General features: G+C 38.1%; 3 protein-coding genes across 3 annotated transcripts; 1 reads left to right on the forward strand and 2 right to left on the reverse strand.

Annotated features, from left to right (window-relative positions):
• Window positions 1-496: 496 nt before the first annotated feature.
• On the reverse strand, window positions 497-3,789 carry ccl44 (chemokine (C-C motif) ligand 44). The gene is made up of 5 exons (XM_079349978.1): window positions 3,657-3,789; window positions 2,600-2,729; window positions 1,672-1,819; window positions 1,415-1,491; window positions 497-1,314 (listed from the first exon to the last, which is right to left on the reverse strand). Exons 1-4 carry the CDS (start codon window positions 3,718-3,720, stop codon window positions 1,453-1,455), a joined length of 381 nt encoding a protein of 126 aa, XP_079206104.1. The 5' UTR covers window positions 3,721-3,789; the 3' UTR covers window positions 497-1,314; window positions 1,415-1,452.
• A 6,651-nt stretch (window positions 3,790-10,440) lies between these two features.
• pole4 (polymerase (DNA-directed), epsilon 4, accessory subunit) lies at window positions 10,441-12,506 on the reverse strand. The gene is made up of 4 exons (XM_079351369.1): window positions 12,086-12,506; window positions 11,514-11,598; window positions 11,245-11,286; window positions 10,441-11,007 (listed from the first exon to the last, which is right to left on the reverse strand). The coding sequence occupies exons 1-4, from the start codon at window positions 12,326-12,328 to the stop codon at window positions 10,994-10,996; spliced, it is 384 nt and encodes a 127-aa protein (XP_079207495.1). The 5' UTR covers window positions 12,329-12,506; the 3' UTR covers window positions 10,441-10,993.
• A 153-nt stretch (window positions 12,507-12,659) lies between these two features.
• LOC306828746 (serine/threonine-protein kinase NIM1) lies at window positions 12,660-18,577 on the forward strand. Its single transcript, XM_079351368.1, has 5 exons — window positions 12,660-12,724; window positions 13,396-13,467; window positions 15,258-15,557; window positions 16,140-16,408; window positions 17,075-18,577. Exons 2-5 carry the CDS (start codon window positions 13,446-13,448, stop codon window positions 17,825-17,827), a joined length of 1,344 nt encoding a protein of 447 aa, XP_079207494.1. The 5' UTR covers window positions 12,660-12,724; window positions 13,396-13,445; the 3' UTR covers window positions 17,828-18,577.
• Window positions 18,578-24,437: the final 5,860 nt, after the last annotated feature.

Raw genomic sequence — 24,437 nt, forward strand, 5'->3', positions numbered from 1 at the left:
ATTATAAACTGAATGACATGTGGTACCTTATCATCAATAAATAAGTGTGTACAATCAAACTAGGAAACCTGTGATGGAACTTGGGAGTTAAAAGCTAACTGATGTTGGCTGTAATTAAACATGTAATTGTCATGTCATGTAAAATGATTACTATGCATATTGCTTACTTATGTATGGCAGCATGCTAAGTGTATCTAATTAGCACTTATAGGAAGAACAAGTGAGGTTAACAGGCAATGTCATTAGTTGTAGGCCTACAGGGCTTCAGCTAAACTTGACAAAGAGTACAAATTGAGAAATCATAAAACCATCTCATTTTTTAGAGAACATAAACAGCTTTACATAACTTAATAGCAATCCATCCAATGGCTGATGAGATATTTTAAGGACCAAAGTTAAGAGCAATGAGCTATCCCTGGAGCCATGGACGCTGCTAACACGACACGGAGGCACACAATAAAAATAATAAAAAAAGACAGAATAAAAGATATTCTTTCAGATTATTTTATAAAATTCACATATAATGCATTCTTTTACAATACTTTTGTGTTTCACACACAATTGAGCCCTCCAAGTTTTAACAGCTTTGCCATTTGATGAATTGACTCATGAATACTTTGGCATTGTTTGGTGACAGACTACTAATGAAAAGGAAACATGTAAACTGCAAATGTGTAGATCTTCTGGTGGATACCTGGGGATCTCTTATTTAAAGATTAACATGAGTTTTATACTGAGATTACAAACAGTCAATAGGCAGGGTAGACAAAGTATCAGGAATAATTGCTTACTAAAAAGGTGGAGTCTTCCCTCTGATCCCACTTTTCACCTGTCTAACAGTCAGATACATCAGGTAAAAGTCTGCACTGTGTGCAATGTCAGTACACATCACTGAATATATACAAGTCACAAATAAGCATTTCATGGAGTATGCTGTTATACAATATAAATATCACTGCTCGGTATGATTTGTTTTATAACACCTTTTCCACTGATTGTACATCAGCCACGAGAAGTAATATTATTGTAGAGAGACACTTCCAGGCAGATTCTGGCAAATAACAGTATGAGCCATAAAAAAGAGAAACAATTCTGCTTATCTTACAAGTAAATACTCCTCAGTTTCTGCCACCTGTTTGGGAATATTTCAAGCACGATTCTTGTTTAAATATCAAAAGCCATTTAAATATGTATTGCTGCCCAGGTTTGGTCCATGGGAGACAGTTAGTGTAGATAGAGAGAGACACAAGACGACTGGAGAGTCAGCAAAGCTCCGCCATGGAAAGATGACGAACTGCTGAAAGTTTACTTGGCCTGTAGAGAAGAATGTAAACATTTTAAGAGATCATTAATCATGAATTATATACTTATCAATGAACTTGCTTAGGATAGAAATAGTTGAACAAAAACTTACTTATGACTATGAGATCTCAATTTTTGGATTATTCTCCATCACTCCACATTAAAAACAGCCCAGTTATCTTTCTTGTCCTATTGGTGATAGAGAACATCTGTTAATGTTTCAAGTATCAACTTGAATAAAAATGCAAAGCACTTTGTGAACATTTGACTCAATACATTTGATTTCATTACATTTGATAATATGATAGTTAAGAAGTATTATCTTGATGTGATGTTACGCAACGCAAAAAAGTAGTAGTAGTATCTGACCTCTGACATGACGGGCAGGTTGTCATGAGGAAGAAGCCACATAGTTCGGTGGGCCTTGGCTCTCTGTCTCTGCAAAAGCTTTCTCAGCAACCTTTTCACCTTCCGATCTCTTGGGTCCGCACATTTCACCGCCTTCTTCGTGTACAGACTATGAAAAGATGACAATACCTTGTTACATATCATGGAAGGCGCTACTGGAGAAACACAGGAGAAAACCTGGAAGAGTTTTAAACGAAAACATTGACAAAAATAATGATTTAACAAGTAAAGGATTAAAAAGATGTCTGTCAGGTTGTAGTAAGTACTAAGAGAATTTGAGCCCCAGGGCATCCCAAAGAAGACATTCTGGAAATAGAGTCAGATTATTTTTCTCAGTCAAAAAGACAGTGCTGTTTTTTCTGTTTGCAAACTATGAACAAAAGTAAGGAACATTGTGTGTGTGTGTGTGTGTGTGTGTGTGTGTGTGTGTGTGTGTGTGTGTGTGTGTGTGTGTTGGGGGGGGGAGCCATTAAAGTACAGAGCACTTAAAGAAACTATTCAAACTTCTGTGTAGGAATTCTTTGTTTTTGTTAACTGGACCACATGAAAAAGCTCCTCAAGCCACATCTGATTTCCCTGACCTGCTGGAAACAATAGGTATCACAGTGCAGAATGGTTTACTTAACTAAACCCTGCTGTTCTGACTGACCGGCTAAGGCAGGGCTCAGCTGGCTCGGGAGGTATTTTCAGATGGCTTGTTATTCCCACATATTTCCTTTCTTACTTCCCTGGCAATTACAGCTCCGAGCCCTGCCATAACAACATGACCTGGAAAGATGACAATGCCTCTTAGCCCGGCTCTGCCCTCCTCTAACGAGAGGCATATTTTCCATGCCTGCAGATTGCTATGTGCTCTTTAGCTCCAGGAGTGGATAGTTGAAATACTTGCATGATGGCTTGTATACTGCAGTCGGGCCCCTCTGTCTGTACCTCAAACCGCAACACATCTTTGGTACGCACCTTGCCCTGGGAGTACAACATGCAGCACTGGACATCTCTTTGCATCTGCACACCTTTACCTGGGACAAGAAGAAGAGAAACAGAGATGTCAAACTCAATTACTTATGTTTACTTTAAGATTGGTCTTATCAGGTTATGTCAGAGTAGAACTGTTTTGAAGTGTGAACAAATTGTAGCAACATCCTGTGAGCCCAAAAGTTCCAAACAAATCATGAAAAATAACCTTAGCATATACAGAAATCCTTTGAATTTGGATTTTCTGCACATAGTCCTTATTATTCAACACTGCAGACTATGATGTTTGATAGACTGAAACAGCCTTTTGGCAGCTTTTTGTACACAGCAAAATAGTATCTGTTCTGCAGAAAGTGCACATGCCCTCTTTATGCACACTCACATATGGACACACATGTACACTCAAGAATGTCAAAGCAATTACAATGATATCCCATCGTGCTGCAAAACATACATGCATGGCAGGGAAATGAGGCAGAGAAAGTGAGAGAAAGAGGGGAGGAGTGTGTGTTTGTGTGGAGGGTGTGCCATGATGCCTTTTCATCCAAGGCAAATGTGTAAACAAATTAAAGTGTGAAGGAAGCAGCAGGAGCTCTAAAATAGGACAGTGCTGCTTTGTTATGCCACAGATGATTTTGAATCCATCCTCAGGCACATCAACGCACTTCAAGTGCTTTCACAACATTTCATTAAACAGAGAAGACGACACACCGTACAGACTGAGCCCTGACACAGTTGCTTTTCTTTTTTTGAGTGTTGTGTGATTTCAGATGCTTGTCCTCCTGCCCCTGTGTTTACATCCATGCCACCATCCCTGCTGCTCCTGCTGCATGCTGCTACCCCTCTTTCCCTCTTCTCTCCTTTTCTGTCTTCGCCATCGCTCTCTTTGCTACACTGTCCACCTGCAGGGTGCATGCACACCATGCAACACACTCTAAAACACAAACATAGTAACTAAGGTTGTGTCCTACCTTCCACAGATGCCAGGAGAATAACAGTCAGAGAGATAACAGTCAACATCTGCAGCATGAACATGATGAGGCTGGCAGAGAGGAGGATAATCTACTCTGTCACCTCTCCCTCTATGGCTGCCTCTCTTATATTACTCCCTCCCTCTCTTTATACCTCCCTTCCCATCTCTCACTCACTCACTCACTTCCACCACCTCTCTTTTCCTTTCTCACCGTCTTTCCCTCCCACCCTCTGCTTATCCACTCAGCCATTTCTCCTCCTTTTACACTCATCTCACCTCTCACTTATTTCTCCTTTCTTTCCTCTTCACCCAGGGTGCCAAGACTAATTTATCTCATTTAACATCCTTTAAATTCCTCCATTGCCCTGCCTGTTTACTTGATGGCAGTATATTTTCCACTTCATATCTGAAACACATGTATTTGGTGAAATGAAAGAAGACTTAGCTGTAAGAATGTTACATGATTAGACCTGGATTTAAAAGGGCACAAAAAAATCAATTTCCAAATAATAACTAATTAACTATTTTTTGCATTTGTATCATGTGGTTGTGGAAACTCTTTGATGGAACTAAATGTCTGACTTGTGCAGTTTTTGCAGAGCTGTGTTTTCTGTGGAATTTCACAGTCATGAACACAGAGACGTTTCCATAAACTGAAGGTATAACTAAACTCCTTGTGTATACATGATTCCTAGTTTAAAAGTTGTTTATATTAGAGAAAAAATGTTCAAAATATGTTAGTCTTTTGCCATATCAAACTTTACTTGTGAAAGCAGTTTTTGCGTCAGCAAAATACAGTCACTGTGCATCTTTAAAAAGATTTAAAGCCCTTTTTTTGCTTTTTCTTGTTTTGATGCTATTTCTTTTCTTTTCTTTTCTTTTCTTTTCAATGAAAGTGCTGCTTGTAATGTGTGTTATGTGTTTGGTGCTCTGTCTCCCTGTCTTCTGTTTATATGCTGCAACTAGTTAACCTTGTTATCTTTTACAATGTTTTTTGTGAGATCAATGTTTGCATATCTCTGTATGTTCAATTTTAAACCTCACAATGTAACATTTCTTCGGCGAATACTACATGTTATTCTTCCTATGACTTAATAATACAAATCCTACATTCTTTTTTAAAAGGTGTCTCTAATGTACAGAAGAAACATGAAGGTCCAGCAGTTAATGTGAAAGAAGTCCATGGACATTATTTGATTCCATTTTTTTTTTCTTCTTCTTTTTTTTTTTTTTTTTTTTTTTACCTTTTGTTAGGCTTGGCTCATGCAATTGCAGAATAGCAGCATGTAAATGTAATATATTTGGCCAATAAAATGATTCAGATGTTTGAAAAAGGTTTCCTTTATATGTTTTTCAGCCACTCCTGTCCGGCACATAAATCATAATAAAATTGTAATGTAGTTTCCATAACTGAACACCACAAGAATAAGCCAGAGGCTCTGAGAGTCAATCACTTACATCCATTCCGGAGAAGTTTTAAGAGAAAACCACATCAGGACCTGATTATGCAAAAACTGACTGAAATTGATGAAGGCCTGCATCTGTTTCAGAAAGATATTCCTTTGATCTGACCTTGTGGTAGAGAAAAATGACAAAAAGTTCCAGTCAAATGAGCCTTCCAAATAAGAAAGTGTTTAAAATAATCAATCATGGCCTGATTAAGTGTGACAGATACACACATTTTGCCATATCTCATTGTTCACATATAAAACTCACAAAGCGATCAATGTGCTTAGAAGATTTATGACTATCATTGAGCTTTAAATGTTGTTTTTTTTGTTTTGCTTTTTTTGTTTAAGATTTAAAAGATATGTTTGTTTTGTTTTGGGGGGGGGGGGGGGTTTGGGGGGGGGGGCATGTCTGATGCATACTATATGTTATATGATAATAAACAACACCACTTCATTACGTGTTGATCTGTCCAGACTTACTTGGAAATATATTTAATATCTTTGACTCATGTATTGAGTTTCTCCTACCCATGTCTTATAAGAGTCTATACTCGTCTTAATATGCAAAGTAATGGCTAGTTCAAACCAGCAGTACCAACATTGTCAATTATTTCACATTCTGAGATATTCATGTGTAGTTGCAATTAGAAGTTTTTAGCACTTTATTATGTCATACTTTAACTGCTTAGTCAATCTAAAAATATGAAATATTACCTTTGATTGGGCTGAATTAAAGACATTTTCATATAATTTTAAGGCCTTTTTATGTTTTTCTTTCTGGAACAATGTAGAGAGATGCCGAGAGAATTGCATGCAACTGAGGCAAACGTCTTCACCTTCAACCAAAGGTCATCATGTCAAACCAGAACACCATTCTTTCTTTAATAACATAAATCATGGGTTTTTGAGGTGTATTTTGTTTTGACTTCAGCGATACGTTGCAAATTTGTTCAGATCTATTTTCCCCCTTTGGTTTTTAAGATTGTGTAAGGCTGCCCAGATTGACAACTCATAGGCATTCTTGAATGTCCACAAAGTTTGTATGTCTGCATTTGATTCAGACTGAGGCTGGTTTTGAAGGGTGGGGAATTTTTATCTTCCCTTAAGTTATTCCTGCTGGACTGACACCAAAGACACAACTTTTAGTTGATGGTTTAGTAGGACAGCTCTCTGACATGGATTCAGGTTATTTCCAACTTGAACCACAATAAATCACAATAGTGATAGTTTCAAAAATGAAACAGTTTTGTCCTACAAGACAGTCTCACAATATACTGTCATGATATCCGCTTGGACAACGTATGACAATAAAAATGGTGTTAGTGTTCCCGATGTGAAAAACACATAACCTAAGTCTAGAAATAAAAACAATACATCACACTTCATGATTCCAAATCATTTGGAAATGCTCTACTGTGAAGGAAAATCTAAATCATACTAAAGTTTAGTACATTGGCAGATTAATTCTGAACCAATGAGTCATCTCTCGTGCATTAAAACATTGCTTGAGACGACAATGTGGGACTTTTAATTGACACGTTTTTCTTCTGGTGGATCCATAGAGGCCTGCATTTGATGCGGTCCAGCAGATTTGATGTGTACGAATGATCTGAAGGAACCTGAAACACTCGATGGAAGAACTATGTAATATTTAGACAATAAGGCAACAATATGTCCTGTTCGGAAGTACATATGTGAAAATATGTTGTCCTTGTACTGAGGGGGGAGGTTTTGGGAAGAATTTTGTGTGTGTGTGTGTGTGTGTGTGTGTGTGTGTGTGTGTGTGTGTGTGTGTGTGTGTGGTTTTCTGTTCAAGAAATTGACTGAAGAAGTCAGGTTGGAATGTCAGCTGCAAAAACATACCTTTCACATGACTACAGGTTGGCTTGTGAGCCTGATACATTTTCTACATATCTTTGCTGTGATTAAAATATCTTCTGTCGAGGTGTATCCACTCACAAACATGTTGGCAATCAAAACTAACAGCAACTGAAATGAATAATGGTGCTGGAGGGGTGATGTCTTCTATATGGAGGGGCTGGAGACCTGGAGATGTGTGGAGGTAAGGCATCCTGGAGATGTTACAGGGCTTAGCTCCCTGCACTGAACATGCAGTCCAAGGGATCTTACTGTCCCTGAAAGGATTTAAGACTGATACAATGCGGGGGGGAATACTTTAACTAATCTTAAACACAGGTCAAAGGGAGGTGTAAGAAACTGAATGGAATGTATTTCTGAAATGTTTTCTTTTTTCTGTACTCAAAACATGGACATAATGTGGTAATCTATTTTGGGCTTAGCAGATAACTATTCCAAATTACAGGAGAAGGTCAAGTTAATGATTTTTTGGGGGGTTTTTTTTAAAGGTTTTAAAAAGTTAAACTATGTTAGGAAGTTATTAAACGTATTTCCTTGGCTTGGCCCTACAGATGCGTATAAGCAATACAGCGACCGCAAGATTGCGCATGCTCCATCCTCCCCCCAGTCATGAACAACACTCCGAGATACTTAAACTTCTTCACCTGGGGCAAGGACTCCCCACAGACCCGGAGAGGGCAAGCCACCTTTTTCCAGTCGAGAGCCATGGCCTCAGATTTAGAGGTGCTGTTCCTCATCCCAACCGCCTCACACTGGGCTGCGAACCGCCCCAGCACGCGCTGGAGGTCCATGGTCAATAGACCCAACAGGACCACATCATCCGCAAAAAGCAGAGACGAGATTCCGTAGTCCTGAAACCGGATCCCCTCCGGCCCCCGGCTGCACCTAGAGATTCTGTCCATAAAGGTTATTAACAAAACTGGTGATAAAGGTGAAAAAGTAAAAGTTCATTTATTGATCTTTTTAATCAAATGTTTCGACAAATATGGTAAAATTTGGTACATACTTTCAAGTCACACTGAAAAGTAATTTCTATAAAATCGATGATCCCTTACCTGTACAAGCAGCACCATCACCAGGTCAAAGTAGCACCTTGTTCAATTTGTTAAGTTTATGACTATATACCCACAAAACTAATCTCTAATCAGCCTCAATTCTTCTTCTGTTTAATGTTGATTAGCCCATCTGAACAAGGTCACTTGTTTACCTAACTGTGACCATGTTTCAGCACGCTGTCATGAGCAGTTTGCTCATGTAGTGCTTAGACTTAGCAGGCTAGAGTTCTGCATGGCTGTAAACTGTCTTCTTATTTAACCTTTGGACAGGGTCAGGTCTGCCTCTATGCTCGACTACAGTAATGTAATCCCTCTTATGTTAAGTGTTATTAATCCTTTAATTCAACTCTTAACATGAAAGCAAAAAACTGACTTGGTGCTGAGGCTAACTGCTGCTTCTCAGACATTACCAGAACACTCACAGTGACTTATTCATATACATGAGGATCACTTTGATGTTGGCATACTGTAGGCTATGTGTCTTTCTATTCAACTCTGTGGTATGTCATACTTGTTTTTTCTATAATGAACATTTAAACATTTTGTATTCTGATGCTTAGGCCAATTTCCCATTTCACAATAAGTTCCATCTTTTGGAAGTTTAAATTTAAGGATCTTAAAGGACAGTTCTCACAATTTGCTCTGACCTGGACGTTTATCTAGAGGTTTGTGATTTTACTCTTAAACTAAAATATTCAAACACAAAGCCAGAGGATAAAAGTTTATTCTCTCAAGTTGCCATCTTTCAATCCACATTTAAGACCAGCCTAGTTCATGTCCTGTTCTTCGCAGGAGGCGGCCCTACATCTTTTCACATGAGATTTTATTAATGGAATTTCTTTATTGACTATGGAAATAAAATGACGTCCAATCCATCAACATGCGATTATATTTTATTAGAAATGAGTACTTCATGTTTCCCTGTGCCATTCAGGCATTCCTCTGCAGGGAGTTGACTGGTGCTCTTCTGGAACCAAACATCTGTGCTTCTCACAGCTCTGTTTCATTACTCCACGAAACACTAAACCCAGAAAATCAGCTAAAACACACAGGCATTTATTTTGAAAATCCCCACTGCAAAAATTCGAGAGTTTTGCCTGTGTCTAGAGTGTGAAACTGAGCACTTGGGAAGTGTTTAACAAATGCTGCCAGAAAGAAAAATACACATCTCAGGTCAAGAGAGATTCAGATACAACATTCCTAATGCAAACTTAGAGCTCTGTGAGTTCTCTGTGGTACAACAGTCACTGTGCTGTGGAAGAAATATAACCTTCACTGATTCACCCAAAGTCTTTCATGTACTTTATGCAAGTCTTGTTGTTGAGCATCAACTAAGGATTACAGATAGCATTTATATTTGTATCATTTTTTGTCGGTTAATTTGATGTCAAACAAAAACTATCGTCTTCCCACTGTAACCTTTAATTGTCGTTTACTGAGCGCCGTTGTATTCTGGCGAGGTTGACTTATCTCACATATATCAGTAGCAACAAGTATTTCAGCTGACAATCCTCAGTTTAGACATCACATACATCCTCTAACAGGGAGCGCTTACATAATGGGTCTTTATATTTACAAAAATCTTAACAGACTTTATTAGAAACACAGACAGTTGTTCAGGACTCTCCTTTATTGTTGGCCACCAGGGGGAAAAAAACTTTGTGGCCTTAACATTTAACCATATAACATTGTATACAAAAATGGCTTTTCAATTATGTATTTAAATACTATTATCAATGCATGCTTTGTGTTGCTGTCTATTCAAGTAGTTGCCTCTTTGTTTCAGTGTTTTCCAGTTGAAACCGCAAACACTGACATTGGGAAAACAAAAACAAAAATTAACAAATCTGAAATAACTGCCCAGACATCCATAATAAATGATCTAAATCTAATGCATCCCACAATTATTAGCATAGTTAAGCCAATGGGCAGTAATCTGGACAGCATCTGCAATAGTTGTCCTATTAGCGCCTCGATGGAAGAGATGAAACAGTTTGAGCCAATTGTTATGATTATGGGATATCAGGTGGATGCTAAAATGTATAGCATTGTTACTTCTTATTCTGGTAGTGTAAATGATGCTTGTATCTCATTGCCTCCATTCAACTCTGCCATTGCTGAATGGCTTGTGAATAAATGCCCTACTGTATTGGTCAATGAGAACACTGGACAGCTGATTGACTCAAAGTAGCAGTAAATAAATAAAACAGTAGTGATGGTTAGGCATCAACACTTCAAGTAATGTAGGACAGAGTTAAACCTATACCAGGTTCTCAGGTATAGGTTCTCACTGCTTCTGTTTAAGCCAGAGTAACAAGGAACAATTCAAAACATTATACAAGAGCAGTTGTAGTTGCAGATCTCGTAGACAACGTTCTGAGACATTTTTATTTTGACCTATTTTTGGTGTTTCCAAAGTAGTTTTATTCTCATTAAAAGTTGTGTAATTGGCATTAGAAAAGAGAAGACAACCACTTTAATGAACCATAAGGCAGCAGCTATATGTTGTTGTTATTTTTCCCTGGTTTATTGGATAGGTAAACATTTCTCTGCTGGTGCAATTTTGGAAACTCTAATCCCCTTATCGTCTTCCTTGATGCATTTGTATTCAACTATTGGTAGTGTTCATTGTTGTATTGCAAACATAGGCATTCATGGTGTGACACACATAAGAAGATGGGCTGTTTGATTCTGGTAGAAATGTGTTGTCTGAGACTTAATTTTATTTCATTGTACAGTAATATCTGACAAATATTTACAAAAAATGTACATATTACAACTGTTGTCTTCAAAATTTAGTTAGAAAAGTCTTCATGGATCATTGCAGAAAAACAATTATGAATATCTAATTTGATATGTTGACTTAGAAAAGTACCACAAAAGGTTTTCACCACAAAAAGAAAAACTTCAGTGGTTGCAGACATTCCATGCTCTTCTCTCCTGTGACAGGTTTAATCAAGTGTGCCTGCAGACAGAATAAACAATTTCAGTGAACAGTACTGCTGTAATTTTTTTTTTTTAAATTAACGAAGAAATCATCTCTATTAGGTTTTTCCATATTTGTGTTGTAGGGTTTTTTTTTTCTTTATAATTATTAGGAGATGTATTTGTCCCAGATTCACCTAGATATATGTAAAAGTAACTAAATTCAATCATACAAACAGAGTCCATAAAAGGTGAGGGAAGTCCTGGCAAATCTTACCTTCAAGAAATGCAAATTCATCGATGGCCTCGATTGCATTGTCTGCAAGAAAATTGAGAGGTGAGATATTGAAGTCAAGACTGGTGGTTAAAAGAAGTGAACATGTTACTAGTGAACACTACCTCAGAAACAGATCAACTTCAGTAGGAAACAATGCATTTTTACATGTTGTTGTTCTTCAGCTTAACAACAAAATCATAAACCTCTTTTTTTTAAGCCCACTCATTTAAGTCAAATCTGATTATTTTCACATTTATCGGAGCACTTACCCAAATCTTTTCTTTGTAAAGTTTTCCTCTTCCCTTGCTGTGCGTAAACCATGGCATCTTTGGCAATCATCTCGACAAACAGCTCCTGGAAGAAAGAAATTCGTTCATGATTTCTTGTTTAAAGTTCCCCTGTGGACAAAGCAGCACATCGCTCTTTGCTTTTCATTATCTCTTATGTGTTTCATGTTCTCCAATGAAATGTAGCGCATGTAAAGCTTTATTGAACTCCAATCAGTGTTTGCATTAAGCATGTGTAATAGTGTATATTTTGTAGTGAAGTCATTAACAAGTAGGCTACTCTTGTTTCTTGCAAAATGTATTTTAGAAGAGATTATAAATTTCAACGAGCATTTTAAAGACATAACATAATGTAACTGCTGATGTTATGAAAGGACACCGTTTCTCTAAAATAGTTAATTACTGTCTTCAAGTTTTGGTGGTTGCAGGTGGCTTGTGATTCATGAGAGGTAAAGGCACAAACAGCTTGAGCTTGAGATTCAAATCATGGGAGTATTGTGAGAGCATAGAAATACAGCGTGCGCTATTCACAGGTTGTTTTTTGTTTTTTTCACCGTGGCTTTAGCGATGATGAACACTGACTCCTGGCTGGCAAGGGACACGTCTGGGTCGGTCTTCATGAGCGCCTTGATCCGGGCCAGAGGTAGTTTGGAGAGTCGGGTGTGTGTGACGGCGGTGACGGGGCCTGTCTGCTGCTGGCTGCTCTCCTCCTCGGCCCCGCGGCTCTCTTCCTCACTCCCACACCGGTCAGGGTCATGCTCCATAGGGGTGACAGCTGTAGCCACTGTTGCTGCCATTCCTCTGCTTTTTTATATATATTTTAAAAAACACACAAAACACAAGCGTCTTCCAGTTACATGTCAGATAACAACAACATCACCCGCTGCAACGAGGTTGCATGTGCTTCCGCTCTCTCTGCGAGCGGTCGGCGCTGATTCGTCAAGCAGTCACTCTGAAGTCCCGCCCTATCCTCTCCCGCCAACTTATCCCCGTCGCTGATTAGACAGCTGCTGAATTACTAGCTGACGATTGGTTAGCATAGAACGCTAATCATAGTTTCTTCCCTCGGCTCGGACTACAATAGCTGTGAGACAGAGGTGTATAAAGTAAATTAAGCAGTAATCGTAATTATTTTAACCAAGAAAAGCAGAAATGGCTTTATTTTGGCGACTTTAATGTACAGAAAATTAAAGGTAATTAAAACCTATGACTGACTTTCCTAAATATTTTCACCACTGGGCGGCAACAGAAACAAGCTCTAACCTCAACACTGCAATGTTGTCACCTTAAGTAGTTGTATCTTAAGTATCAAGTAGATTTAAAATAAATGTATTCAAGGGCTGAAAGATGCTTAATTGCGCCTCTGAACCTTTTAAATGAAACTTAAGAAAGAATTAGCATGGTTAATTTTAATACAATGTAAAATCTACCTAAATTGCTTATATTTTTATAGGCCTCGGCTGTGTTCTGCCTAATTCCCTGGCTCTATTTTTTTAAAACTGTGTTATAGGTCTGTTTAGTGTGTTCACATCAGTGTTTTACTGTAATAACAAACACAAGTGCAATTGAGTTAAGGTAAGAGTTAAGTTGTGTGTTTCTCCTTGAAAATTGGTTAATTTATTTATTAACAACTGTTTCAGTTAGCTGTGGCTTTTAATGACATTTGATAATGTCTACTTCTACAAAAAAAAGGACAATTAAAAGCAATATGCAACCATTTACTGTTAAAACTGATATGTGGCCTGTGCTGCATTTACACCCTTTTGACCTGTCACATAACCCAATGAGCAGTCCACTAATACACTGGGTTAATAGGATTGTGATGAGTTCTCACAAGTACTCTGAGCTTCATTCACTTGTTTAGTCATCAGTAAGACCAGTAGGACCAGACGTCTTACTGCCTCAGGGACAGACATGAAGGATCCACAACTCCCAGGTAAATTTGCTTGATCTCTTTTATGTTACTCTCAAGATGTATTGGAACATTTGCAGTTGTATTTCATTGTTTAAAATATCACTTTCCTATAAGTTGATTAATATAGAATTTATGAGTTATCTAATATGACTTACTGACTGTTCTTTTTTTTATGGGCTGTATCTCTGCTATCAGTTGGCAAATTGAATCTGGAGTTAAGAGATCACATGAACCCCTTTTGATTTTTCCACTATTGATATGTGGTTTATTTTTTTGAAGCTCATCAGTTTGATGTATTATAAATTCTATTTATGAAATATAAAGTTCTATAAATGCAGACATGGCTTTACTTACTAAGGATTAAAACCTATATAAGAATCAAATTGCTGTTTATTTAATGTAATACTGTAAATATATTGTTCTTAATATCTTTATTTTAAAATTTAAAAGGTTTGTGTGACTGCTGCTCACTGTTGAATGGCCTTAAAAATGAAAGGATACATTTATTTATTTACTTACTTTTATTGGCAGATCAATTTCACTGTTCCTATTATATTGCATACACGTTTATAATTGGCAGAGCAAGCAAGAGAACATGTCTCAAAGATTCAATACACAAGTTCATAATTAAATTAACCATCTAAATTTAACCATTTCAAATTGGCTCAAACTGCGGTTTCTAAAAGAAGTAAGTAATCCTGACATCTTTAAAAGCAGAGCCTGCTGTATCTCAGGCTAAATTTAGCCCAGAGTAAAGAGGACAAGGCACATTATCAGATTATTACACTGTTGATTAACCCAAAGTATCATCAGTTATCATTGTAAGCAACTTTTAGCTAACTGTTTAACTGATTCATAAGCTCTTGTCATTTGATATATGAGTTAAATAACACATTCATACAGAGCTTACAGCCCAAACGGATGAACCATTGGATCTCTGACCCTTATTCCCAGTTGTTTTGTTGTTATGTTGCAGCCTTAATCAAAAGATTCCTGTGAAACAAAAGAAATGCAGTAAACGATTTACAAAGACAGACAGTCAAAATACATTCCTGTTTGGAAAAAAAGAAAAACTATTGCAAATTTAGAAAGAAATGTGCTGAGGACTGAGAACAGTGCCGAGAAAACCAGACCTGTGTTCCCAGAACAGAGGAAAACAGGAAAGGTTTGCACATCCTGCTTTTGTCCATCATTATTAAATGAAAACATACATTTTTAATTTATTTCGCCCAGTCCAGCATCGGTTTAATAAAGTTGACTACAACAATACAAAGATGTGGGAGTTGATGCTCTTTGTCAAATCAGTAGTAAATAGGACTGGTCCCTTTGAATCCTCCTGAGAGATGTAATTTAATGTTTTATAATGTGTGTCTGAAACAAATGAAAAGCACAAAATTTAATGTGTATTTGTAAATTGACTTAAATTCTACAGAACCATTGTTACATCAGTAACTTATAAAAAGACACAAATAAAACAGTTGTTGTGAAAGAAGCCAGATGATTTCTCACAAATAAAACAAAGTAAGTTCAAAAGGAGGTTAATCTCATTATCTGTGTCTTAACATGGTCTTATACACTACTTTTAGACATTGACCTCTTTAAGGCTTTGATGCCCCAATACCAAACTAACCTAAGATTAACATTACTTTTAAGTCATGTAAGACTTTCATTTAAAGCTTAAGTCAAACTACCTTTACCTCATATTATATGTGTTTTATTTCTTAAGGGTAATAGGAACTAGATGCTCTTTTATAATGCTATAATGGTAATGCCTCTAAGACACCAAACTTCCCATCCCAATTTCATTTCAGGTCTCAAAACGCGGCTATGGCCAAAACAGAAAGCGAGCAAAAATTCAAAAGAAGCTCCGAAGGTAGAAAAGACAAGCAAGCCTCAGGCCTCTTCACCGTTATGTACCGTCCCACAACTGACGGAAGCAGAGAAGAGGAGACTGTCAGCATTTGAGAGGGTCGTCTACGACATGGCCCACAACGAGAAGATCGTCAATGACCTGATGCTTGGTCGACGAGTAGGCTTCTATGAACTGCGTGGAGAGATTGGACAGGGAAATTTCTCTACAGTGAGGCTAGGCATCCATGACTTAACGAAAGGTAGGAAATCGTACTGTGACTTTGATTCCATCTTTTCCCTCATTTCATATATTTTCCTTCACATTTTTCCTGTCAAATCTAGATCCTTCATTGAGACATGTTACCATTTTAAGCTCCTTTAATAAGCCTCCTAACATTGACTATTCTGTTACATTTTGGCTCCCAATTGTTCTGTTATTTACACTGTATCATCAGAATTCAACTTATATTAAAGTTTTGGAATAACGTTGTCAATAAACTGATCCCCTGAATAAGCTGTTCTGATAACTCCAGATCCAAACTTGACCCTTGAAAAGCATTTATTTGCAGTTGAATTATAGACTTGTGTATGTGTGTGCAGATTGAACAATAGGGAGTCCTTGCTTTTTGGCCATTTTTATCATACCTTTAAATAAAGTGTTTCTGATTCTGAAATAGTGCTTAAAAAGTCTTCCGGTTAAATGACATGCACTGCATTCCCTCTGCTTTGTCCTTATGTAACAGATCAACCTCAATGTGTGCAAACCTGTTGAGTATGTCTGACTTTTTACCTTCTATAAATTCATTACTGACATTTAAACCTCCTGGCCTCTTCTACCACAGAGAGAGTAGCTGTCAAAGTGGTAGACAAACTGCGCCTGGACAACAGGAGGCAGCCGATGACATCCTTGGAGATCAGCTGCATGGAGAAGCTGTGTCACCCCAACATAGTGCGACTGTACGAGGTGTTTGAGACCAGCAGGAAGCTATATCTGGTGATGGAGTATGGCAGCGGTGGAGACCTGTTTTCTCGAATCTCCACCAGGGGGAGACTCAACGACCTGGAATCTAAGCTGGTCTTTGCACAAGTTATTGCTGCTGTTAAACATATGGTGAGCTTTAGTGTCAGTCTCTGTTATAATATACAGCCAATCAGTCGGTGCCTCAACAATAGAGGTATAAGCTTTAATTTTTTTTTCTTCCGTTTTAACTAATTTAACTTAGAGTGTATTTTAATTATTTTAAGGGTTTTTGAGCATTTATTTAAAAAGAAAATCAAATGTACACATTTATTACAAAATTAAATGTATTCGTACTCTATAAAAGCTGATCTTGACTTTTCGGGGGTGTATTGGGTAAAAGAGTTAGTAAACACTTATTAGACCATGTAGTTTACAGCCAAGTGGACATCCTTGAATTTGTGTTTTGTGTTAAGATACGGTAATGTATATCTCTCAGGTCTTGGAACAATTATCACACTAAAGAGAAGTTTAGAGGGAAAGTTGAACTGTCCATTTGGTAGATAATGGAAACTTAAAGGCATTAACTAGACCCTTTCTTTTGGTTATGGCATTAAATATGAAATGGGTGGTACCCACTGGTTACTTATTCAAATAACAGCATTTTATTAGGTGATTATATATATGTATATATTTTACAACCCAAATCAGAAAAATATCATCTATAATTGACCAAAATAGTATAAAGTGTTTCATTTTTCTATATTAACTTTCAGCTGAATTCTCTGTAATACGATTTTTCATTTTTTTCTTTTTCAGCATGACAACAAAATCGTCCACAGAGACATCAAGGCAGAGAACATCTTCTACACCACCAGCTACTGCATCAAGGTTGGAGACTTTGGCTTCAGCACAGAGTGCAGCTCTAATGAGCTCCTCACCAGCTTCTGTGGCTCTCCACCTTACGCTGCTCCTGAACTGTTTAAAGATAAAGGTTTTGTTGGATACCATTCAGACACCTGGGCTTTAGGTATTCTCTTATATTTCATGGCAACGGCCACTATGCCCTTTTTTGCGGAAAACATGAGCAAGCTGAAACGCTGCATCCTTCAGGGAGCCTACACCATCCCTACTTTTGTACCTGACCCCTGCCAGCTGGTCATTAAGGGAATGCTGCGACCTGTGCCCGCTGATCGTTCCTCTCTCAGCCAGATCCAAAACAGTGCTTGGTTGCAAGGGCTGAAGTACCCTCTTCCGTACGTCTCTCTGCCTCTCTCCCCGGCCCACTTTGCTTTGGACAACCAGACATTGAGTGTGGAAGAGCAGGAGGTGAAATGTTTGCTCTCAGAACTGGGTATAATGACTGTTCATTTCCAAAACAATCCCTGCAAGGACTGTAGGAGCCCGCTGACCGGAACCTACCGGATCCTTCTCCATCGGGTCCAGAAGAAGAAGACAGTGGAGGCTGTGGGTTATTCATCTCTTCACCCTGATGACTATGAGAGTCCAGGGACGTGGTCTGTAGCATCTATGGACAAACACACACCCACTGCTGTGTGTACTATACTCTAATGGGAAATAATAGGACTCGGCTAGTTCTGTTGTGACTTCTCCAGCTCTAAATCAAACACACATGTGGCCGTTTTATCCTTAACACCCCTTCAATCACTTTAAGCTTAAGTCGGATAGGTGTTAGATTGCCTGTTGACATTCAAGCTGTGTTGTGCAATACTGAACTAATTTCCAACACATGTAGGTTGAGGATTGAGTTGGAGCTCCTGTCCCGCATTCTGTCAGATAGAGCATACGGACCAGGGCTGCACCCCATTAGTTGTGTTCTGATTACCTTAATTATGCATGACATTTATCAACCACTGCATGGCTATCAGTATCCTCCAATCTCATTTAGTCACTTTATATATCTAGTCAACTAATCCAAGGCCTCTGGTAATCCCGACCACACTAAGAACATGCTTGGTCCAACAGAAATTAAACCTGAGACTGTGGAAGATGTCTTATGAACAAAGTGAACTCAGATACAACAAAATAGAGCTACATGTCATACATGAGCTACAGTCAACTGTCTTATATAACTGATTTAATGAATGCCTTAATTTAAAATAGATATTTATTAATTTTCTTTTTTGTAAAATGTACATGTTTTATGATTTAATGATTGAAGTTTTTGGCTCACAGATAGTTAGCAGTGTTTCAATGTCATTTTATTGATATCTGCGAAACAGCTGATCCTCATCTGTCATATGCGCCTGAACTTCACTCCAGTCCATGCTAACAATTATAATCATCAAAAAAGATTAAAAAACTTTTTTCAAACAGTTTGCTGTCCTGCTGTTAATTGTCCTTTTCTGCAAAACCCAGGCCATCAGTTTACACACACATTCCCAGTGGGATGTTGGGTCATTTCTTGCTTACAAGAATGGACGTTGAAAAAATCTTGACATTTGAGCTATTTGACTTACAGGAATTGATTTTGGCATCGTCTGAGCACTTTCAGAGAAAGGGCTTATGATGAAACATGATGTATTTGCATGTGTGAACTAATCTTTGAAGTCAAACTTTGATAACACTGGGTCTTTTCCACTTTAACAGTCTAACAGTTAATTTTCACCTCTCACTTTTGAATTCCCCCTGAAGGAAGAGCAATCTCCATGTGCAACGCTTCATGCTCTGCCTGTTACCCTCAACTTGCAATTTAAGGCCAGCTCTGCAAGTATCTGCTCACATCTACTGTGTTTCTGATCATTGATGGCTTTTATGATTCATTCTGTAAACAAATATTAAACCTTCTTCCCTCAGTTAGTTCTCACACTTGGAACATGTGTACTTGTGTGGGCAGGGTTCGGCACACAGACAGATTATCAAAGTCCCTACAAGTGCTGCGGAGCAGTCTTGACTTGTTGTTTATATAAGAACCCTGTTCTTGCACAATATATCCAGTGTGAAAAATGACTGTTATTATTTCCACATGAGCAATTTTGACTGCGGGATCATCCTTTAAAGTGACAAAGGATGCATTGAGTTGCACTGCTCATGGCAGGTTAAGTCAACAACAGTCATGCAAATTAAGGGATTTTGTAGCTGAACACGTGTTTTAATTCATGCTTCATTTTTTATTGAGAGTTGATTATATGTGGATGACTATGATCGACCAATCAGGTCAGTAGGCACAGTTATCCAGGAACCAGAACCATCCATCCATTTTCTACCGCTTATCCGGGGAGGGGTCGTGGGGTCTCAATGTGAAAGAGCAGCGGCTTAGCTCCAAGCTCCTCCCTGGTGACCAAAAGCGCCTCACCGTATCTCTAAGGGTTTGCCCAGCCACCCTACAGAGGAAGCTCATTTCAGCTTTCAGCCAAAGATCTTCATCCCAGCTGCCTCACATTGGCTGTGAAATGCTTGAATACGTGCTGGAGGTCCAGGTTCAATGGAGCCAACAGGACCACATCTTCCACAAAAAGCAGAGACGAGATCCCGTGGTCCCCAAACCGGACCCCCTCCGGCCCCCGGCTGCACGTAAAGATTCTCTCCATAAAAGTTATGAACAGAACCGGTGACAAAAGGCAGTCTTGCCGGAGGCCAACGTGCACTGGAAACAGGTCTTACTTACTACCAGCAATGTGAAGCAGACTCCTGCTTCGGTCATACAGGGACCAGACCGCCCTTAGCAAGGGTCCCCGGACCCCATACTCCCATAGCACCCATCACAGGACGTCACGGGGAAACGATCAAACACCTTCTCCAAATCCACAAAGCACATGTGGCCTGGTTGGGCGAACTGCAGCAGCCAGGACAAAAACTACATTGTTCCTCTTGGATCCGAGGTTCGAACACATTTTAAAAATGCTTCAATCCAATCAGATAAGGAGTAGTACTGATTTTAAATCTTTTTTAATTTGGCAGGATTAAGTTTGAACTTGATAAAAAAAAAAAAAAGAACTAAATGCCACAAAAGATATTCACATCAATCTTGTGTTCTCTTATTATCTCTAAACTCTAAATCCTAATTAAAAGGTCAAAAGTAAATCAAGTTTCTACCCTGAACACTTTCTCTTCTGCTTTGATTTCATGTTTATATAACATGATCTCTCTTTATCTTCACCCGTCCTCAACCTCCGGGATTATCACCAGGAGCCAAGATGTCAACTCCAAAAAGCAAGTCAGCATTTGTTTGTAATTATATTTGGCAGTAGAAAAGCCGCCCTGAGCCCTGCATGAAAAATCTATTCAGTTCATAAAAACAAGGCTGAGATGGTTGTGAAAGAGTGAACTTGGCCTTTTATGGACAATTTCCTTTTTCAAGGGAAGAAAAGCACAGAGGGAGCACAAAGCTGTTCTGAAGAAAACTGCAGTAGATAAAAAGCATTAAAATTATCGTTCATGTTTGATTAACTGCTTGAATCTGAACATCTATATGTGCATCTGTTTAAGGAATCTGATTCAATCTTGGACTGGATTGGATCAAATCTTAAAATCGTGTTGTTAGAAAAAATGAAATTGGTTTAGAAAGGGAAATCCAATCTTGTTTTTTAGCCAGATAAAACTTACAATTTGTATTATTCATTTTTTGAGTATACAACTGAGATTAGCTTGAGTCAAAAATAAATCAGGTTTATCATTATTCCCACGAATTCCCCCTGGATTCAGGGAAGAAGTTACAAAGTAATGCAACTTTAAAGTTGGTTAAATACATTTTGTGACAGTGATCTTGACATCTTTATACATTCTTGAAAATTTCACTCTTGATCATCAAAGCTAGTGAATGAGTTACACAGAAAGGTTTGTCAAAAAACCTCCCTATTGTTCAAAAACTAAAGAGTTGGGAAGACTTACTGATTTTAAAATGGCTTATTTAAAAATGTATTTACAGTTATGACTGCATGACTGGTTGCTTTATTCTGCCTTTTTTTCAATCAGTAACTGGTGATGTGTAAAACATAATGTTGCAGAGTCAGGTGGGAAACCAAGCATAAATGTTTTCAAATGGAGCACAAATGAAGCGAGATAGAACATGTCTGTATGACTAACTGTCACTCAAAAACTGCACTTAATTTTTTCTTTTTTCTTTTTTTCAGATGAGTCCTATACAAAGTGAGCCAGAGGTCAAACAGAGAAACACATTCAGGCCTTTAGTCAGTGCTAGTTGATCACGTTAAGTGAATCATTATATTCACACTAATGATTTGAGTCTATAAGAGGGTGGTATGTGCCTCACTTTTGTTTGATTAGATCTTTGTTAATGTTCATGGTGTGGGGAAAAAAGGTCAACTGTAACTGCTGTTCACAGCCATTAAAACCTGCACTTTAGGTTTTCCATAATGGTCTGCTTTCTTGTTCTATGTTTCACTTTGCCAATTGTTGACAGGGATTACTCTATCACTGAAGAATGTAACTGGATCAGAACTCAATTCATGTGGGGAAAACAGCCTGCTAGACAAAACACACTCAGAATTAACAGCACCAACATCAACAATCACAGCAAGTGAAGAACGTGTCAAATAATGTTGGAAGTGATGTATATAGTCCCTTCTTATCGGTATGCTGCAACAACAAATGTGTTTTAGTTTCTGAATGAATTTACTGGCATATCAGCAATCTGGAAACTTCTTGTGCTGAATTGGGTTTTTTATGAGAGAAAATGTGTATAAAACGAAACTGAACTAGTTCGGACTGCATGTTTAAAGGGATACTTCACCCATTTGCATGAAGCTGTGTATCATTAGAAACATGGTAGTAGTGTTGAATGGTCGTGAATCCAGCCCTCATTTTGCCCTGAGATGAGAAAAATATGATTTTCTTTGCCTGGAAGTTTTCTTCATGTGATGCAATATGACGCTTTTTGCATCACATGAAGAAAACTTTCAAGAAGAAAAAAAAAAAAATTCTCGTCTCCAAAGACGTGAAAACAGTAATTCAAAGAATGCATTTTGTATACTTAAAGACTTTTGACTTTTGATGTAAAGCAACATACGCAATACATAAATGAAACAGTTGGTCTGCTTACAGCAACCTTAGTTTTCTAAGATCCCTTTTTTGTCCATTTGCTTTTATTTGATAGTAAAAGCTAAAGAGAATGTATGAAGACAGAGCGGGAGATGCCGTGCAAGTATTTGAGGGCTAAAACCTTTGCCTTTACCAACTGAGCTAAACCACTGCACCAGATCATTTCAATCAATTGCAGATTGGTACAACAAAACCTCAGAATTACATAAGAAGTCTTACGTCTTTGGAGAAATATTTGTTGTCTTGTGGCTTGTTTGTAATAAAGTGAAACAAACAGTTGCTTCCAGTTAAGTTTGACAGATGTGTGGAATCACAGGTATTAGTTCCTGTGAGTACAATATGTGGAATGCTTTGTTGACTAAATACAAAAACAGCATCACATTACAACGGGGAAAACATTTTGTGTCCACTCTTGATGCAGGTTACACAGTTTGTGATTATGCCTCAATGATATTTTTTGCCTTTTATTTGCTGATATTACGAAACAACTCAGAAAGAGCTATTGGTGGAAAACCTGCATCACATATCCTGATAGTGTCACAAGTAAGTGTTGGAAAACAGCGAGGAGAACCTAATTGCAGATAAAACAAAAATGATTATGAATGATTATTAAGGCAAAACAAAACTTGCTTTTCAAAAACAACATCCAAAGCGAGGAACCTAACACATCCAACACGATCCGACAAAAGACAGGGTATGTAAGACAACGAACTGACACAGAGGTTAGGAAACATTGCATTGAGACTGAGTAGACATGTATAATCAGACGCGGGTAAGACTAATGAGACAGGTGAGGACAAATCAGGGTAATCAAGACAGGAGGAACACAGAGAGGCAGGGAACAAGAGAACACTGAAGACCAGAACTACAACTTAAAACAGGAAACACACATGGGAAACACCATGATAAGAGATGACAAAATAATAAAGAAAACACCAAACTAGGACAGATTAACATACAAGTAAAACAGGCAGGGAATAATAAAACAACAGAACTCAAAACTCTGAAATACATGACAGATTGAAATCAAACTGGGACACTGTGGTATTCTGCACGTCTTTGCCCCTATGATCCCTGAATTACTGAGGTTATCAACTTTTTACGATAGATCCATCCAGTCTCGGGAGATGAGGGACGTCTTTGATGAAGTAAAAAAAGAGTCTTAACCACATCTCAGTTTCCATTGATTTTAGGTGAAGTCTGGATTACCAACTGGAGAAAGGGACCCTTTGACGCTAGAAGCCCCGCTGGTTCACTCGTTTATAGTTGCTCTTAAACAATATATCTTTCCTACAAATTATACTAAGCCTGCATCCTCTAATTCAACTTTATCTTGTGGGCTAACTTTGAAATGAGCTCTTTGTGCAAATATTGTTGTGATATCGTTTTACAGTTTATATTGTGGTCTCATGGTTGATTTTCTAAGAACTTTCAACATAAATAACATGGTGTTTTTCCTACTTTGGGAAAGACTATCTAAGGGCTTCTGGTGTTATCTGAGTTCTCTCTGCACTGTTTTAAATGAACACGGAGGTCCCGGAAGTCCAGCATTTTAGTTCGCTCAAAGAGGTTAAATGTTTCTAATGTGAGTTATGAGAGTCAAAATCCACATTCCTCATCCTGTTCAAATTTAAACCTGACCTGAAGTTCATTTTGGGCTTCAGCCTTCTGATTTCATCATGTTCAGTTGATTTATTCCTGGCTCACATTCATTTGAGTACAAAATGTTTTTTTAATGGTCACTAACCCTTCAATGCAGCTCATCAAGGGAACACTGGTGAAACACAACACAGCAAGTTTGTATGAAAGAAACAACTTGGATAATATATTTTTTTTCTATGTCACACTGCTGAGACCTCATAATTTCTCATAAATGTTTTAATCTGAGTTAAGATAAAACTCAACCATCACATTTACAGAAGAGACACATTATAAAGGGATCAAACGGCTGTGTGTTTAGCAGGTATGAATACAGAAAGCAAAAGCTCTTTTACTGTAGGCTCCATATGGACACATGGCAGGTGACTCATCGGACAGACTTAAAAAGTTGCAACCTCATGAGGCTCATTGGCCTGCCCTGCAAGCTTCTTTAAGGGTGACAGATGGCTAGTGCTCATTATTAGCTCAAATTGATGCCAAATTCAAATTTAGTGAGAAACAA

The sequence above is a fragment of the Symphodus melops genome, assembly GCF_947650265.1.
Source record: "Symphodus melops genome assembly, chromosome: 8".
NCBI lineage: Eukaryota > Metazoa > Chordata > Actinopteri > Labriformes > Labridae > Symphodus > Symphodus melops.